The sequence below is a fragment of the Caenorhabditis briggsae genome (genome assembly GCF_000004555.2).
Source record: "Caenorhabditis briggsae complete genome, chrI, whole genome shotgun sequence".
NCBI classification, from domain to species: Eukaryota; Metazoa; Nematoda; class Chromadorea; order Rhabditida; family Rhabditidae; genus Caenorhabditis; species Caenorhabditis briggsae.
The window spans coordinates 5,712,855-5,730,062 of NC_013489.2; the positions used below are offsets into that span (position 1 = coordinate 5,712,855).

The 17,208-nt window shown below is 40.8% G+C and overlaps 8 protein-coding genes across 8 annotated transcripts; 4 read left to right on the forward strand and 4 right to left on the reverse strand.

Annotated features, from left to right (window-relative positions):
- Nucleotides 1-1,229, forward strand: CBG25223 (the record flags this gene model as incomplete). Its single annotated transcript, XM_045235619.1, has 3 exons — nt 1-195; nt 242-889; nt 936-1,229. The coding sequence occupies 3 exons, from the start codon at nt 1-3 to the stop codon at nt 1,227-1,229; spliced, it is 1,137 nt and encodes a 378-aa protein (XP_045098244.1).
- A 315-nt stretch (nt 1,230-1,544) lies between these two features.
- Nucleotides 1,545-3,123, reverse strand: CBG03739 (the record flags this gene model as incomplete). The annotated part of the gene is made up of 5 exons (XM_045235623.1): nt 1,545-1,843; nt 1,889-2,225; nt 2,275-2,555; nt 2,605-2,852; nt 2,900-3,123. The coding sequence occupies 5 exons, from the start codon at nt 3,121-3,123 to the stop codon at nt 1,545-1,547; spliced, it is 1,389 nt and encodes a 462-aa protein (XP_045092477.1).
- Nucleotides 3,124-4,002: 879 nt separating this feature from the next.
- CBG03740 lies at nt 4,003-4,741 on the reverse strand (the record flags this gene model as incomplete). The annotated part of the gene is made up of 3 exons (XM_002639151.1): nt 4,003-4,431; nt 4,474-4,564; nt 4,608-4,741. 3 exons carry the CDS (start codon nt 4,739-4,741, stop codon nt 4,003-4,005), a joined length of 654 nt encoding a protein of 217 aa, XP_002639197.1.
- A 455-nt stretch (nt 4,742-5,196) lies between these two features.
- Nucleotides 5,197-5,927, reverse strand: Cbr-pabp-2 (the record flags this gene model as incomplete). Its single annotated transcript, XM_002639152.1, has 3 exons — nt 5,197-5,455; nt 5,515-5,807; nt 5,862-5,927. The coding sequence occupies 3 exons, from the start codon at nt 5,925-5,927 to the stop codon at nt 5,197-5,199; spliced, it is 618 nt and encodes a 205-aa protein (XP_002639198.1).
- A 525-nt stretch (nt 5,928-6,452) lies between these two features.
- CBG03742 lies at nt 6,453-7,967 on the forward strand (the record flags this gene model as incomplete). Its single annotated transcript, XM_045235635.1, has 6 exons — nt 6,453-6,538; nt 6,597-6,723; nt 7,001-7,150; nt 7,201-7,373; nt 7,422-7,551; nt 7,839-7,967. The coding sequence occupies 6 exons, from the start codon at nt 6,453-6,455 to the stop codon at nt 7,965-7,967; spliced, it is 795 nt and encodes a 264-aa protein (XP_045092478.1).
- A 346-nt stretch (nt 7,968-8,313) lies between these two features.
- CBG25224 lies at nt 8,314-8,712 on the reverse strand (the record flags this gene model as incomplete). Its single annotated transcript, XM_045235640.1, has 1 exon — nt 8,314-8,712. The coding sequence occupies one exon, from the start codon at nt 8,710-8,712 to the stop codon at nt 8,314-8,316; it is 399 nt and encodes a 132-aa protein (XP_045098245.1).
- Nucleotides 8,713-12,581: 3,869 nt separating this feature from the next.
- CBG03744 lies at nt 12,582-13,521 on the forward strand (the record flags this gene model as incomplete). Its single annotated transcript, XM_002639154.2, has 3 exons — nt 12,582-12,662; nt 12,819-12,986; nt 13,390-13,521. The coding sequence occupies 3 exons, from the start codon at nt 12,582-12,584 to the stop codon at nt 13,519-13,521; spliced, it is 381 nt and encodes a 126-aa protein (XP_002639200.2).
- Nucleotides 13,522-14,262: 741 nt separating this feature from the next.
- Cbr-nkb-1 lies at nt 14,263-15,629 on the forward strand (the record flags this gene model as incomplete). The annotated part of the gene is made up of 4 exons (XM_002639155.2): nt 14,263-14,412; nt 14,460-14,786; nt 14,833-15,135; nt 15,450-15,629. The coding sequence occupies 4 exons, from the start codon at nt 14,263-14,265 to the stop codon at nt 15,627-15,629; spliced, it is 960 nt and encodes a 319-aa protein (XP_002639201.2).
- Between the last annotated feature and the right edge of the window lie 1,579 nt (nt 15,630-17,208).

Genomic DNA, 17,208 nt, shown 5'->3' on the forward strand with positions numbered 1-17,208 from the left:
ATGGAGTCATCATCATACGAGGTTGCTGCTTTTGCGGACGTTGTCGAAATGACCAAAGGAATTCCGGTGAACGCGGAATGCGTCACCGATTGGGTTATGGAGAAGTACAAAAATGAGCGACAACTGGAAGAGAAATTGGAAAGGATGGAGAAGCTGCTGGCAAACAGAGAATTCAAACTTAAGACACTGACAGAGGTTTCTCTAGACTCAATCTTCTTCTAAACATCTACTCATTTTGCAGGAATATGAAAACTATCGTCTGACACAGTCCTCCGAAAACTCCGATCGCGAGAAAGAATTGTTGGAAAACATTAAGAATCTTCAAGTGCAGAACGACCGATTACTAGAAGACATCATTATATATGAGCTAGGAGGAACTTCTTCTGGATTAGAGCAAATAGAGGAAGAGCATTATGGAGAAGAAGAATCGTTGGCACGCAAATTACACGAGGCTATCCAACGTCTTCAAAGTACTGAGGATCAACTGGAGATTACAAAAACGGAAAAGGATCTGGAGATTCAGAATCTGACGAAGCATTTGAACGATGCAAATGTAAAAGTAAATCGTACATCATTAGCCCATATTTTAATGAAGGCGGAATGTGACAAATTGCGCATAAGAGAAAACGAAATCAAGAACAGTTACAAGAAGAAATTGGATATTGAGAAGATTGAAGCGAAGAATGCTCTCTCTAAACTGTTGGAGGGAGAGAAGAAGAATAAATTGCTGCGGATGGAAGTCGATATTTTGAGTCAATTAATGATTGAATGCCGTGAAGCTCTTCCTATCCAAATAAAGAAAGATATGGAAAAGAAATTGGAGGAGCAGAAAGCAAGAGCGCATGTTCAGGTAGACGAGGAGCAAGTTCTTATCGCAAGCTTGCAAAAGGTGAGCGTTCGAAAGGCCTAAAAATTTATCATATAATCATACGCAGAGATGCCGGCAACTCGAGGCCAAAGCCAAAGAAGACCACTCGAAAATCGGCTATTTAACTCGTGCGGAGGGATACCTGGATAAACAGATCAGTAGTTTAGAGTCTGAACTACGCCAAGAGAGGGTGAATAATACAAAGCTTAATGTTGAAGTATTTGAATTGAAGCGAAAAATCAAGAACCTCATTTCCAACCCGCCTTCTTTGGATGAAGAATTCCACGTGAAGGAAGAAAAAACAGAAGACTCGTGCAATTCTGATGATTCATTTGAGGCTATAAACAATGAAGATATCTGAAAAGAGACTTCGCCCTGTTTCCTAGTAGATGTTCTTATCTTACAGTTCCCATATTTCGTGATTTCAGGAAAACTATAGATTTTAATTAGATTCAACGAATGTATTGAATTTTTGATGTAGCAAATAAATAAAATGGCACGATCTTTGAGATATTCACAGAGTACAAATGTTTTGAGACAATCGGGGCAAACAGCCTAAAAATTTGTCTAATGTGAGTATTTACACTAGGCATATAATACATATTTACACTAGGCATATAATACAATGAGAAAGTTAGTGCTTAGAATCTGGGGTAATTAAATACTTATCGATATTTCAAAATCTTGAGGGTGAGTCTTCTAGCAGTGGCGTATCAAGTTTCTCCACATGAAATCGGCCTCGTTGGGACTCGACAGATGACGGTGACGATTCCATAAGCTCAGCGGTCACCGTTTGCTCCGAATCATTATGAATATCTCCTAACTGCACTTCTTCAGCAGATAAGTTAGACTTGAACGTTGAAACAGAGTTCGATGCATGAGCTAGAGGCCGTAGGTTCCATCCAGTCACTGGGGTTGAGCATGACATGACGCCTGTACCGAACGAAGAGCACACTGAGTAGACCGATTGTGTCTCTGAAACGGATTACAAATTTCTTACTCCATTCTTATTAAACTAACTTTTCATGTCATTCCTAGCCGAGGAAACGGATGAAACTCTATGTACCGATTTCGATTCCGCGAATAGATCGTCCAGCCCAATTGGCGAAAGTGACAACTTTTCAGGTTTCTCAGCGTACATTTGTGGTGTTGATGCCAAACTAACTTGGAACTGTGGTTGAAAATTGAAGACGTTTTTCTTTTGAAATCGACTTACAGCTTGCTCAGGTGTTCTCACTCCGAAAGGAATGGCGTTACGTGAAGCATCATGATTATGAGTGTTGTCGCTGTCGGGTGAAGTTTGATTGAAGTTGGCTACGAGAATTGGAGATATTCCGATTATTGGTTCAATAGGAATCTGAAAAATGACGAACTACTTACTAGTTCAAATGACTTGTTGTTCATACAGTGTCATTTCGAGCGATTTCGGGGTAGATTACTCTGGTCGGCTTCCCACGAAGCTTTCTCCATAATCTCGAGAGTTTCGATTTCCAACCATGATCCATCTTATTCCACTGTGGATTATAATGCAGCGACTGTTCAGCATCCAATTGGTCGACGACAAACATTATCATATTCTTCGCTTGCCACCTCTTGTACTGTGATACGTGACTTCCAGCCGTCACCACCAGAAAAGCGGAGTAAGCAAAAAATAGCACAATAGCGACGAAAACGAACAGTGCAAACTCTGAAATGGTGATACTAGTTGAATTTGGTTATGGTTGATCAAATCGAACCCATTGAGGTTTCGTTTCGAATTTCCAAATTTCGAACATTTTGATCATGGTCCCGATTCTCGAACGCAAAATGATATTTCTGTCCAGCAAGTGCAGCTCCTTGCACACATAGATACAGTGCAACAAAGGCAAGAGGAGTGATAACCAGAATGAATGAAATATCCACGAACGGGTTCCGATTGTTTGGTTCAGTTCGAATCTTTTTGTAGCCTTTCTGACGGATGTAGTCCTTGAAATTGCGCGGTTTTCTGAAAAGAAATGAGGTACGAAATGAGGTACAACAAACTGAACTAACTGTTTTATTTTGAAGGAGAACTTGCAGATTTCACAATTCGTCGTTCTCGTCATTGTGAGCCAGTGTTCAAGACAACTGCGATGGAACAGACCCATCGTTCCAGAGCATCTGCATGGTGAAATGAGCGGCTCGCCTGCCTGTTTTCCAAGATAGGGAATCGAAGTCTCACCGCACATGCAGATTCGGCAAACTGCCGGACCTAGCGAGGCGTTGAAGTCTTCCATGAACCCGCACCTGAAATTTATTTCATAACCTGTTTTATAGTTAGAGCAACGCATTTTCTGAAATCAAGGACATTAAATTCAAAAAGGCTTCAAATCGCCACTCAACAAAACAACTGAAAACTTGAAGCCGCGGCCCGTAGGTTACTGTAGAGCTTAAAGGCGCGTTCTCAAACACCACTATGGGTTTCGCAACGAATTTCCCGAAAATTAGCCGGTTTTTCATTACGGCATGCAATTGCGTATTTCATCTTTTTCCGTTTCTCCAACTTTCGTCTCCCGCTTTTGAGTTTCTCCCTAATTCGTACGGTTCCAAACTCCTATATTTCTTTCTTCAAAATACGAATTGTGATGTATTTAGCTCCAAAAAATGGTTAATCCTTCCGTTCCATCTCCTGCTCGCCTGTCAAATACTCGAGTCTCTCTCCAAAGACGCACAACGAGCGTATCGACTGTGGTTGGTCTCTTTTCAGTTTTAAAACATTATCTAAATATAAAATTATTTCAGAACAATGGGCTAAACACGGCTTTTTACTTCCCGGATGATGATTTCCAAGCAGAGATGTAATTTTTATCAGAAAAAATTCATTTTTTTTTCTTCTTTTTACAGAAGACACACTAAATCGCTACCAAATCAGCCTAGTCAGTGGGAATTGGAGCACCCGTTAGCGATTCGATGGCTCCATTTCGCTAGGGATATAGTCTACATTCTTTTCGCTCTTCTCCTTCTGGAGGTAACAGGAGCTGGCAATTATATGCATAAGCGTGTTGGTGGTATTTGTGAGAACTTGTTCTGGTTCTTGTTGTAAATTGTATTCCGTAGTTTGTAAGATGTTTTATTCATAAATGAAGTAGCAGGGCGAGACAAAATATTAAACATTTTCACAGAGGTCGGAGCCATGATTTGGCAATCGAACTATATCTTTGAGCTAATTCACTGTTTGAACTGTTCCCTTTTCTGCAGACGTAAACATAATAGTGAAAAGTTTCTCCGAACTCGAACACTTCTATAGACCAATTTCTTTCCCGAAGCAGTGCCGGAACCCGAAAATGGGGTTGTGTGAATGAAACGGATATGAACATTCCATTTGGTTTTAATACTCGACAAATCGATGAAAAGATGTTTTCAAGATTTTGGAGCGCTGAATCTGATGGCTCCCAGGCACTTTTCTCGTTGACCAGAATCGCTTCAATTGTTGCTTTTTCGAAAACAACATCAAACGAAGAGGATTCGCAGTTTTTCAGTATTGTAATGTCGTCTGCCACCCATTTCATGCATGGATATTTCAAGCTACCATTATCAATGAGAACCTGAAGATAAAATTGATGTTAAATTACATTTAATTTTCTTACTTGCGAATAGTCGATGTTTGTGATATTCGTATAGCCCAAATCCCATAACTGCATCGAAACTTGACTAGATCCACACCCAACATGTGCGATACTGGAATTTAATCTTTTAATATATGCTTTCCAAAGGATGGAACCTTGAATCTTTAGATATGAGAGGAGTGATTAGGTGCTGGAAGGCATCTAAACCGCTGAGCCATTCAAAATTCTTCTCCGTCTTAAATCTTTCGTCCCAGTAGTCCATACGAGCATACTGACTGTTTGCTTCCATCTAAGAAGGAATCATTTCACTGACTGTACGGGTCGTTGACTCGCAAAAACTATATGGGTTGAAACCTCCTCAGGTAGAATAGATCTAATTACTAATAAAACATTATTTTATGACATAATGAAAAAAATCTGACAGTTGAAGGAAATGTGCAACTTCTAGATCGTCAGACAAAAAAGAAGCTACATAAAAGAATGCATGGGTGTTTAATTTAATTAATGGAACAAAAAATTGGAGACATAAATGAAAATGTACGAAGAACGAGGATAAGATAGCGGAAAAGAACGAAAAATAAATATTTGTGAGAAAAGCTGTAGAGATGATTCGAGAATCCCCAGGAAAAGAGAAACAGGTAAGTGGCGGAAATTGGACGGGCCTTGGGCTCCGGAAAATACAGATAAAAGTAATAATTATTCAAGTTTGGACGTCGTCTTCTTCCTCTCTGGCTTCATGAGTTCTTAATACGGCGCAAATCCTGGACGTCTTCTTGCTCCACGACCTCTTGGGCGGAAGCCGCCCCCGTAGACATATTTCACAATAACGTTTCCACGACCACGCCCACCACGTCCTCGGAACGGAGGTCTGTTTGTCGTTGACAGTCCGGGTCTGTTCGTTCGTTTTGGATCAACCTTGATCTGTCGTCCGCGAAGAAGACTGTCTGTCATTGCAAGCGCGTTCTGCATTCCATCCTTCTCGGTGAATTCAACATAAGCGAATCTGAAAGAGATTCGTTGAAAAAAAGAAGCTATGTTCGTTTCGAAAAAAAAACTACCAACCCTTTTGGATGACCACTGAATTTATCACACAAAATTGTGACTCGAGCTACGGATCCGCATCCGTGAAAGTGTTGTTCTATTTCTTCGGCAGTTGCTCCATAGTCAACATTTCCGACGTACACCGATTTTGCATCTGCTTCTGCTTTCTCTTCTGGCGTAAGCAGTGACTGTGTCGAGTTGCTTTGACTGCTTGTGTTCAAGTTCATGTGCCCGACCATCTCATTTTGGATTGCTTTCAGCTTTTTTTGTTCCTCTTCAATCTCATTCAAATCGCCCTCAATTGCTGAGAGATCCTGTAGAAAATCGCTGATTGCAAATTTTACACTGAATACAAAATATGGTCTTACCGCATCGTCTTCTGTGATGTCGTCGATGTTCAGAACATCCTCATCGATAGTGTTGTTGTCACTCATTTCTATTAAGAGTGGTACAAACACTGAAAAAAAATTACTTAAAGATAAAGAATGAAACTGTGTGAAAAGACAGAGCACGATATTTGATGAAAACTGAACTATTTAAGATGACTCAAAAAATCGCAGACTAAACAAGTCACAGTGATTGATTGATCCAATTGTTGAAAAAATCAATATATGTTATGAAGCAAATAGTATCTTTCATGGAGGACGAAAAAACAGAACTTGATAAATCAGTGCGGACCTTTGGAATCATCAACGTTTTCAACGCCAAAACCAATCAAATACGGAGAAAAACGAAACAGTGATGACGGCTGAAGAGACGCAGACTTGCTGTCGTTGCGAGACCCACACCAGTGCCACTGGAGCGAAATTGCAGAGCACTTTTTTGCTTTTTTTTTTTGCTCGAATATTAAATTTTCAACAGATCTTTTTTGTTCACAACAAATTTCTATTGAAATGTTAAAAATTTAGTCTCAATCAGTGATAATTCAATTGCAGTTCGTTATTTCGCAAGACCAAAGAATGACTCCAAGAAGAAAAGATTTTCAATCAACAGATAAAAGTAGAAAAGAAGACGATGAACAATCGAATGATTCCAGTGACATGAGGTGAGCTCAATAGATTTTTAAAAATTTCAAACAAAATCGTAAGATAATTTTTATTAAGTAATGAAGACGATGGCGGTTCAGAATCAGAATCTAAGATTGAGGGAGAGAACGGTCAGGAATCTGCCAATGCGAGTGATGAGGAGGAAGATGACGAAGGTTCAAGCAGTGATGAAGATGCGGAACCGGTAGGTATCAACGAGTATTTTAAAAAATAAGTTTTTTTGTTCCAGGTGGTTTTGAACGTAACGGAAAGAGCAAAAAGAGCAACTGCTGGTAACAAAATGGCCGCTCTCTTAGCATCTGCTGATCAAGAAGACGAGTTCTATAAAACAGCGTATGGAGGATTTGAAGAGGCAAGTTTTATAATGCTTGAAAATTATTATTCATCCGATACAATTCAACATAGGCTTAATCAATTTCTTCTGTCGGTCAAAGTTTTATGTATCTAGAAACATTTTTCAGAATAACGAGGTGGACAAAGAATTTAAATCACCTGTGCATTCCGATGACGATGACGTTGACTCAGATTTTGATAAGCCAGAAGAAGAAGACGAATCTGTAAGCGGAGAGGAAGAAGACGGGCAACCACGGAGGAAGAAGAGGAAGTTTAATGTGAGTTGTTCTGAACCAGAAGCGTTTTTTTCATGTGCATGATTCAACAGGAACCAAAACGAGGAATGACTGCAGACGATATTCTGTCAAAAAACAAAAAATGGGCAATGTCACGATTGGCTGGAAACATGGTCCCAGCCAACACCGTTGATGATAGAACGCAAGCCGCAATGTTGAAAGAAGCGGAAAGTACCGAAAAAATGAATGTGGAATCACTGAAAAAGTAACATTGTCATACTTTAATTTTTTAACTCGTCTATGAAAACTTCAGGTACGAGGAATTTGAACTGGAAAGAAAGAAAAGAAGAGAGAAGAACTCGGTTCGAGTATTTCCGCCAGGACCACGTGAGCAGATAAAAATGACTGCCACTGGAACGACCGTCACTGTATCTGAAATTAAAGTTAGTGTTTTCTCGATTGGTGAAAAAAAAGTATCCATTATCAAAAACGTGCTCTCTGGGGGGAGTCTTTCTTCTTGCTTAATGTAGAACCAGATTGTTTCCTGCCTGAATTGTGCACTTCACGAAAAATATATTGCTCTTGAACGCCCGGTCTTCAGCTTTTTGCTTTTCTCATCTCTTTCTCAATGAGAAGACATATTTTTCGATGCGCTTCTCCTTCTTTGAGGAGACAGAAAGAAGAAAGGAATAGAGTGAAGAAGAAGACGCGGGAAATTCCCATCTTCCAGGGGTTTCGTCAGATAATCGACGAGTGCTCTACTGGCGGAAAAGGGTCGTGCATTCTGTACGTCCTTGAATATCCACTTGTCCCGTTATCTTGGAGACACTTTTCAGAAGTTTCTTTTCTTTCTATATGATTTTGATGGTTCTACTGTAAATATGCCTAGATTTGTTTCCTGCTGCTAATCTCCGTTTTCTGTTTTCTCTATGATTCTGTTTATGGCAGTGCCGCAGAAACGGCAGTAGATACTCTTCTCTTCGTATGTTTATCAGATTCCATGTTCTTCCTTTTCCTTTCATCTGCATTTCCTTGGGCACAAACTTTTTCGCCTTAGTGGGAGAGACTTGTCAAAATTGCATCTCATTTTGGCTGAGTACTCGCTTAAGCCAAACGGAAAAAGAAGATGCCCGCCTTTTCATTTCAAAAAAGAAGACGAAATTCCAACCAAAATGTTCCGGGGAGGGAGTTTCGGGTTAGTTTTGTCACAGAGAAAAAACGAAGAAGAGGACGAGAGAAACAGTGTAGCATCGGCTAGTAAACGACGACAACTCCACCAGCCGATTCTTCAAGAATAAGCTTCCAACGGAGCCCAGCGCCTCACATACACGCCGCCTGGATCTGTTGGTTCTCTTTCTCCCCTCTCCTCCAGTAGTAGTTGGCGATAGGCAGTTTCGGGTTGGTGCCCTGCCACTGGCTGCTCCCGTTTCTTCTTCTTTTCCGTCTTCTAGACGAGAAGCTCTATACCCTCCAACTGGAGCGCACTCCTTCTGTTTCTTCACGCAGACCTCATTCTCTAGCTTCTCTTTCTTCTCTGAGTGCTCATTCTCAATTCTGCCATCGTTGTGTGTATCTGGGTCCTCTGTCTCTGTCACTTTCACCATTGCGTTTTGCACTTCCTCACTGGTAATCTCCTGTTCTCTGCGTTTCTCTCATGCTTCTTCCATAAGAAATTTCGCGAAAGCCTTTCAATTCATATTTTCATGGGCTGAAGTCATGAAGAGTGAAATGAAGTATTGGTTTTAAATAAAAATTGCTGTTCCCCACCCAAGGGTTCGTTTCTTTTTTCATTCTGTGCAGCTGTTCTCTAATGATGATTACTTTCAAAAATCAGTCTCCTTCTCACTCAGGGCTTCTCTCTGTCGTCTTCGGTTTTTAGTCGTCTGTGTCTCGCCCCTTTTTGTGAAATTCAGTCGGTTTCCGCTCTTGTGACGTCACCAAGTAGAGAGAGCTTCTGCATGAGTTCATTGGAGCGAACTTAGATTCGAAAGTCGTTTCATTTCCTTTCGAAAACTTTTTTATAAGCACTTGTTTACCATTCATCGGTACCTAAAAGTTTTACATTTCTTGAACTTTCTATCCCCGTTACTCATAAGCTTTCTAGCAACGTTTTGCTACTGCAGAAGAAAACATATATGTTTTCGTTGAGAAAAAAAAAACGGAACAATGCTTGTCCTCATGTTTTGCTGACAAAACAATAGCAAGGTTACTGTATCTATCATCCGACAATGACCGGTGAACTTCAATGTAAAATCTAGATTCAAATCTCTTTTTTCGATTTACAAAACGCAATAATAGTATTTACTACACAGGGCACTTGTGAAATCATTATCGCTGACACAGTTAGGTGGTAATGTTTGCGTCAGTAACCGTTGTAGTGAAAAGCGATTAGCGTATTCGGCTGCAGCCGTCGTTGTCTCGGCAAAGTAGTACCGTAGCTTCCTTGTTTGCGTTTCATACATATCTTCGCTCCAACTTTTACTTCTGTGAACTTTTTTAAACTTGGAAGATTGATTAACATGAAGTATCTCCGCTGAAACTTTTTGTGTCCGGGGGCAGTGTGAAAGTTGTCCAACTTTGGAAAGAGGGCAAAGTGTACATTGGGAGAGACCACTCCAATTGGGTTGGGGAGAGCCCTCTGCTCCCCACAACACGTCTTCTTTCTTCTCGCTTCTTCTTCCATCTTGTCGCCTCTTTTCTTTACTTTTTCTAGTCTTCCGCGCCTTCTTTTTTCCTTTTTCATTGCTTCTTCTTCTTCTTCTTCTTAGTCCATAGATTCAGTTTTTTTCCCGACCCCTCTTTCTTCTAAACCAACCCAAAAAAATTCGTCGACACAACTCCTTTAACTTTAAACATTTTTCACTAGTTTTCGGCGCCACAACCATAGTGTCGAATCCTTTCCAGGTAGTATTGTGTTTGTCGTCGTCGTTGCTTTGTGTTGCTTAGGTTGCACATAAATTGTTAGGAAATGAAGAAAAAGAAGAAGCGCGCACCGCCCGTTGTCTATGTGTGTGTAACTGACTTCGGGTCGCAATGTCTCGAATTACACGTGTTTGACCAATTTGCCTTGCTCTTGCTCCGCCTTTTGCTCATCTCCTGTGCCACCAATATTCTCCAAAAAGGTTCTCCCCTCACCTTTTCCCTACTTTTTGGCTTTTTGTAGCACATGCATTCTATAGGACATGGTCTATGGTCGCATCAAGATTAAAAGTCAAAAGATCTGATTTTTCATCTCCCACAAGTCGAGCCTCCCATCCCGAACAGATACTCATATCCAGATGGGATCGATTCGCAAGCAATCCCATCCAATAGTGTTTTCTCCTCCAAATCTTTATTTATTTCTGTGTATGTGTAGTTGTAGTAGGGCTACTACCTCTCTTCTTGATCGTTTCTGTTTCAAAAATTCATTCCCATTTTTTCCGATTCAGTAGATTTGATCCGTCTTTTAGGTAGTATTGGGCCCCAAACTTTCGCTTTCAATCGTCCAATTTCGTGTTTTTTGAGAATAGGGGTGTCTCTTTTCATTTTTCTTCTCTCGATGCCTGTTTTTTGGGTTGGTTTCCATTTCCGCCATCTCTACTTCTTTCTTCTACCATTTTTTTAAATGTAGGTAAGGCATGTTGCTATTTAGTAATTTTTTCTATTCGTATACCATGAGTCTTGGAAGTACTACCGCCATCAATTTTTAAAGAATACAGTGTGCTAGTCATTTGCAACTGCACTTTAATATACAGTTTATTTGTTTATTATGTCTTCTCCGGCGGTCGTAACACACCCCTCGTTTATTCCGTTTCCCTGGTGTTATCTTTTGCTTTTGACCAAATTAGATATGAGACGGGCGGTCACTGGGCTTTTTTCGATTTCTCGCATTGGCGACACTTCCGGACAACAAGAAGTAGTATTGGTTTTTCAGAAATTGAACCGTAGGATATCAGTTAAAAATTGTTTGCTCTCTTGTTTTCTTATCAAAGCTCAGAAACTAATATTAAAAAACTCGAAAATATTTTTCTCTGAAAATAGGCACTAGATATATAGCTTAAAAAGCCACATTTTTCGTATTCAAAAAAAGAAAACCTGCTTTGAATATGAATAGATTTGAGACGGCACCATCCCACTTCCGACTGTCGTTATCTTTCGCCTATTTATCAGACATGAACAGACATCGCATATCGTATTACGAAATGTATAATTATAAAAATCAATCTATTTTTAGTACAGACGTCACCCAATATTTTTGGTACACCTATGGTGAACTCTGAGTAAAAGTTGCGATATTTTTTTTATCTGTCCACAAACCCTGTGTCTTTCTCCTCCAGCCACCAACCGTCTATACCATTTTTTGTACAACAACTACTGTTTCTCCTTTGTTTCATTCTTAGCTTCCTCTCTCTCTCCCTCTAACCCCGTCTCTTTTCTTTATCTTGCATATTTGCTTTTCGAAAGATCAATGCAATGCCCCGCACTGACGTCACTTGTCCACAAATCAAAATGTGCGGGAGCTCTTTAGAGTTGTGAGATGACTCCTTTCTCTTCTGAGTCTCCAGTTGTCTATTATTTCACAAAGTTCTTTCGTTCCTCTTTATAATCAGCTGTTTTCTTCTAGTCTAACTGATTTCTTTCATGATAATGTTTAGCAGTGGCATCGTTACCATTCCTATTGACGTTATTTTGGTCAGTTGTGAGCTACTGCGTCGTCGTTATCATTCCACCCCATGAGATTACATTTCTCCAATCGTTAAATAAAACTGTCGTCACTGCTCGTCTTGTTTCTCTTACTGATCATTGATTCGTTTCTTATTCTCCTTTTCCCATCTTTCTTACTTGAACCCCTTTCAGTCTTTATCCGCTTCATTGAAAAGGTGAATGTTCCCTTCCCTTTTCACCAAGAAAGCTCACAGAAAAGTTTCAGTTGATGGCTTTCCAAAAAAACGTTTTCCGTTCTAGTTACATCCATTTTTCTTCTCATCTGATGTCTATCAATATTCTAGCAGCGATACTTTGGAAGTCTTTAAATATTTTCGATCTTTTTTGTATTGCTATCAATACCGCTACTTAGAAATCAAAGATGTGGTGACACAACAGAGATTGAACTGTTTTTATGAATATTCATGAAATGTGGGAACGATGTTCCCTCGTTGGTCACAAGTTTCATTCCTCTTTTGAATGTTGGCTTTTGCAGCTTTTGGTCTTCTTTTTCCATGCCCCTCCCTCCTTGTCTCTTCCCTCTTTCATCTCCAAGAACTGAATCACTTACTTTGAAATGTATCAGTAGTAGAGTGGTCTCCTCTCCATCTCTCCGACTCGTCTTATTTCATCAACTTTTCTACTGGCCGAGTGGCTTCCATCGGCTCCCCAGACACCCTTATTTCTTTGCACCCTCCCCAATCTCTAGGTCTAACACTGACCGCTTGCCACCAACATCAATGCGGCTCCCCCGGTGAGAGTCGGAAGGCGGTCGGCCACACACGGACAGATGAACGCTTTGGAACTCGTACTCGTTCCTCCCCCTCCTCTTCCCTTTCCCTTATCACCTACTCTGTGTCTATTCGTCGTCGTGAGCTTTCTACTTTTCATCTGTCAGCAATTACCCTATTGTTGATAGATGGACGGTCGCGCATGGCGGCAACGAATTCAAATTCTCTCGTTGTTTTGAACTAGTGTTCTTTTGTAGTATTTCAAAACGAACTTCTAAAAATAACGTTTTTTTCAGCCATTCAAATGCGATCGTCCGCGGGAACGAAACTTATGCGCAGTTACTGGTCGTCCGGCTCGATATATGGATCCAGTCACCAATTTACCGTACTCTACACCATATGCCTTCAAAGTGATAAGGGATAGATACCACAAACATTTAAGAACCCTGAGAGGAAATGAGGAGGTAAGAATTAATGTAGGAAGTTTTCTGTGTTTGCAATATTTGTTTCGATGTAGGTATATTGTACATCTCATCCTTTTTATTTGAAACTGGCTATTCAAAATTTTGTTCAATTCTAAAACCCATCTTTAAAGGAGGCGAGACAGCAAAAATTTCGGGGGACAGTTCGGTGGACGAAATCGCGCCGCGCTTATGTAGACCATCGGTCGTCAGGCGCCTTCGCGCCCCCGTAGTTCAGCCGGTAGCGGCGCTGTACCCCTGAGCTGCCTGTCATGAGTTCAACCCCTCATAGGGGTTCTCTATGCAAATTATCAGGAAAACTTTATTTTCGGTGTCTGGCCTCCTTTAATTTAAAAATTCCAGGCGAAATGTTTATGATCCACGTAACCGACTATTGTTTTTTCAGGTAAACTCATACTTGGCTAGTTTAAAAGCACTGCCAACTCCTCCGATGTCTCCCCGAACGTCCACAGTAAACCCTGGACAGACTACTTCTGGAGCTACTGCTAAGAGTTCTGCCATTCTGATGAAACATTGAATTCGAAAAGTTCGAATCATCGCCCATTTCTTTCTTTTTTTTTTCATCGCATTGTTTGTTCTTGTACATATCTGCTCCCCCTTTTCGTCGTCTTCCTCTTCGTCTCTGGCTGCTCATCCCACCATCAAGCTCACCTCTCTCCCTATTTCTTTTTCCCATTCCATTGCCCTCCTTTTCTTTTTCTTCCTCTCTCCCTCCATCGTTTCTGCTGCTTCTTTTTTCATTTTTTTTTCTCCGCCACCATCCTCACAAGCCGCGCCGCTTCGAAATTCGTCCAATTTTGCCCTCCTCGGCGCCGCCGCCGACGGTAGGGGCTCGGTTTTATTTGTAGATCTCTTGCAAACTTTACCCCACCGCCAACCTGATCTGATAACTTCCCCTACTTTTTCATTCAACCGACACGATTTTTTTCTTGTTGAAGAGGATACGATATTGAGCCTTTTTTTACCCATCCTATTCCGATTTTTTTCACCTATACTTTTATTCAAGCAATTAATCTACATCTTTAATTTCCCTCTCTGTTTATTATACCTGTTCACTTCGGTTCTCAAACCGTGACAATATCTGCAAAGTTGCCGTTTTTCTTATCTTATCGTTTCTTCTTCTTTCATTCAATTTTCTAGTCTGAAAACGAATCATTTTCAGTTCACTCTTCCCTGGGCTGCTGTGTCTTCCAAGCTAGTTTTAAACCAGTTAGTTGCCACTTTTCAATTAATATTTTCTCATCGTTTTTTTCAGGTTATGAAGAAGGCCGACGAAAATGCCACCCTCATGAACGGGGTGGAGCCCGCTGCCCCAGCTCGTGACGATGTGCCGGAAACCTTTCGGCAGTTCCTCTACAACAAGAAGAACGGAACAGTGCTGGGCAGAAATGGAAAGTCCTGGTTCCAGGTAACGCAAGTTCTTCTTCTACTGATGTTATACCTTTTATGATCCAGATCATCGTCTTCTACATCATATTCTATGCTCTGCTAGCAGCTTTCTGGCTGGCCTGCTTGACCATCTTCCTCCGAACTCTCGATCCAAAAGTTCCCAGATTTTATGGTAAGGGAACCATCATTGGTGTTAATCCAGGAGTCGGATACCAACCATGGCTGAAGGAGAGACCGGATTCCACCCTGATCCAGTACAATCTCCGTGACCAATCCTCCTACAAAGCATACGTCGACCAAGTGAAGGGCTATCTGACCAAGTATGACTCGAATGCCACCGAGACTCGTGAATGCGGAGCTGGAGACAGCAATGATGACCTTGAGAAAGACCCCGTAATTTTAAGCGTCTATCAATACGTTCATAGATGTTCTTTTTTAGGAAGCTCTCCCATGTCGATTCGATCTCTCCGTCTTTGACAAGGGGTGCAGCGAAAAAACCGATTTCGGTTTCAAATCTGGAAAACCATGCGTTATCATCTCTTTGAACCGTCTCATCGGATGGCGTCCGACTGACTACCCAACCAGCTCTGTTCCAGAAGAGGTTAAGGATCGCTACAAGGCTGGATCGATCGCCGTCAACTGCCGTGGAGCCACTAACGTTGATCAGGAACACATCGGAAAGGTCACCTACATGCCACCGAGCGGCATTGATGGACGTTATTACCCATACGTTTTCACTAAGGTTAGTGTTTCTTCCAAATAGTTTGAAATCGATTCGTACATTTAATGCTAGAAAACGGGCACGAGACGATTTCCGTTTGTTTCGGAATTTTACGGCGTTGTAAAACTGTTAGTGGTGGGAGCAAAAGAGGGGGAACCGAAATAGTATTCAATATATAGAAACGTTGATTTGATTCAGTCAGTGAGTCAGAAATAGATTTTCTGACATCAATAAAATTTCAAAAATCGTCTCTTGGTACTGTAACCAACGAAGAGATAAAACGATAAAGATGAAGAGAATGAACTCTGAAAAATATAACAAATTGAATTTTCCAGGGCTACCAACAACCGATTGCCATGGTCAAGTTCGAAACCATCCCCCGCAACAAGCTCGTTATCGTGGAATGCCGTGCATATGCTCTCAACATTGAGCACGATATCTCGTCAAGACTCGGAATGGTATACTTCGAAGTGATGGTTGAGGACAAGCCAGTCGTCGAAAAGAAGGAGTTGTAGAAGTTGTCACCCACATCTCAGTGTACACAATCGCTAGGATCCAAGTGCCTCTAAATATCTCTTTCACAAAATATCCCCTTTATTTTATCTTAGACCTTATTTAGCTTCTGTAGTTTTGAAATACATCTGGAACCACATTGAAACAGCAGCTATTTTTTTCCAAATGTTTCTCTTTTTTCTTCAGGAATGTTCATTTTTTGTTTTCTTTCTCTTCAGTTTTCTTAGTCCTGAATTCTGTGTCTTATTCCTCTTTTGACATTAGTTCTCTCTTTAAGTTTTGAAGATATGATAATAATCTGTGCAATTTCCCATCTTTTAATAAGCACCCTTTTCTTCTTTCCATTCACTCCCCACTTTGCAGTTCGTCGTAAATACTGTCTAATCATTGACTTAATTTCCGGTGGCTCAGCTGGTTTCATTGTTTTGATTTCAAAGCGGGTTAACTACTTTATGAAATCGAACAGTTAGGTCTGATGGTTAGCCACTATTTTTCGATGAGTCAGGTCTCTTCAATTCTTTGTTTCCAAATTTTTTGATAGGTTCGGTGTGGACTGGTGGCGTGGAGCATCGGTATCGTTTTGAGCAACCCGTCCCTCCTTTACCGCTTTATCTCCTTCTAATTGTTTTATTGTTTTATTATTCTTTTTTTGTGAGTAGGCAATTTGCCGATTGGAATATAAATTATGATTTTTTGCAATCTCGATATATTCCCTTCGACAAGTTTCATAACTCATCCTGTTTACTCATTTCCAGCATTTTTCCGTTCGAAACATGCGTTTTACTGTGTGTCCTTCTCGAATTTTTCCCGAGAATCCCGTCTCTCTTCCACCTGATTATCTCTTTCCCTCTCTTCACCCCCTGAAAAGATTTCTCGTTTTCCCCCCGAACCCCCGTATCTTTCTAGAATAAAGCCAATCTATTTGAAAGATTTATGGACGTTTTTTCTTCAAATTCCCTCACATGTTGCTTTCCATTTTTGCCCTCTATTTTTTTAACCCCTCTAAATTTTCAAAACCCCGTACAGACCCGTCCACCCGTTTTTTTCTTTTATCGCAACCCACATTTTTCTCATTTTTGTCTTTTCCCGTTCGTCCCATTTTCCCACCGATTTTTGCATTAAATCTTCGAATACAATAAACCTTTAAAACGTCAAGTGCCTCTCTCTATCGTTAGAGATAGACAGATCCTCCGAACATATACAAATGTGGCTGACTCATTTTCGAATATCTGGGCAACTACCACTTTCACTGCTTCTGCTGCTTCATTTCACCGCTTCGCTGGCATGATTTTTATAGCACTTATGTTGTATTTCTATGTGAAACGTATCAATGGAAATTATTAGATAGCCGAGGAAGCGCTTCCGGAAGCCAACTAAACTGCAGAAATTTATGTCCACTGGCTCCTCAACAGTAAAATCTGCGTACTGCTACTGACAGGCCAGAAAAAAAAATGCTGGCAGGCCAGAATTCAATACTCTTAAATAACTTTGGACGGTATTATTGTCGGAATAAAAAAGTGACACTCGGTGTTTGCGTACTTTGATTCCCGCCTCCCCCCACCGACGCTCCGCCCATCGCTT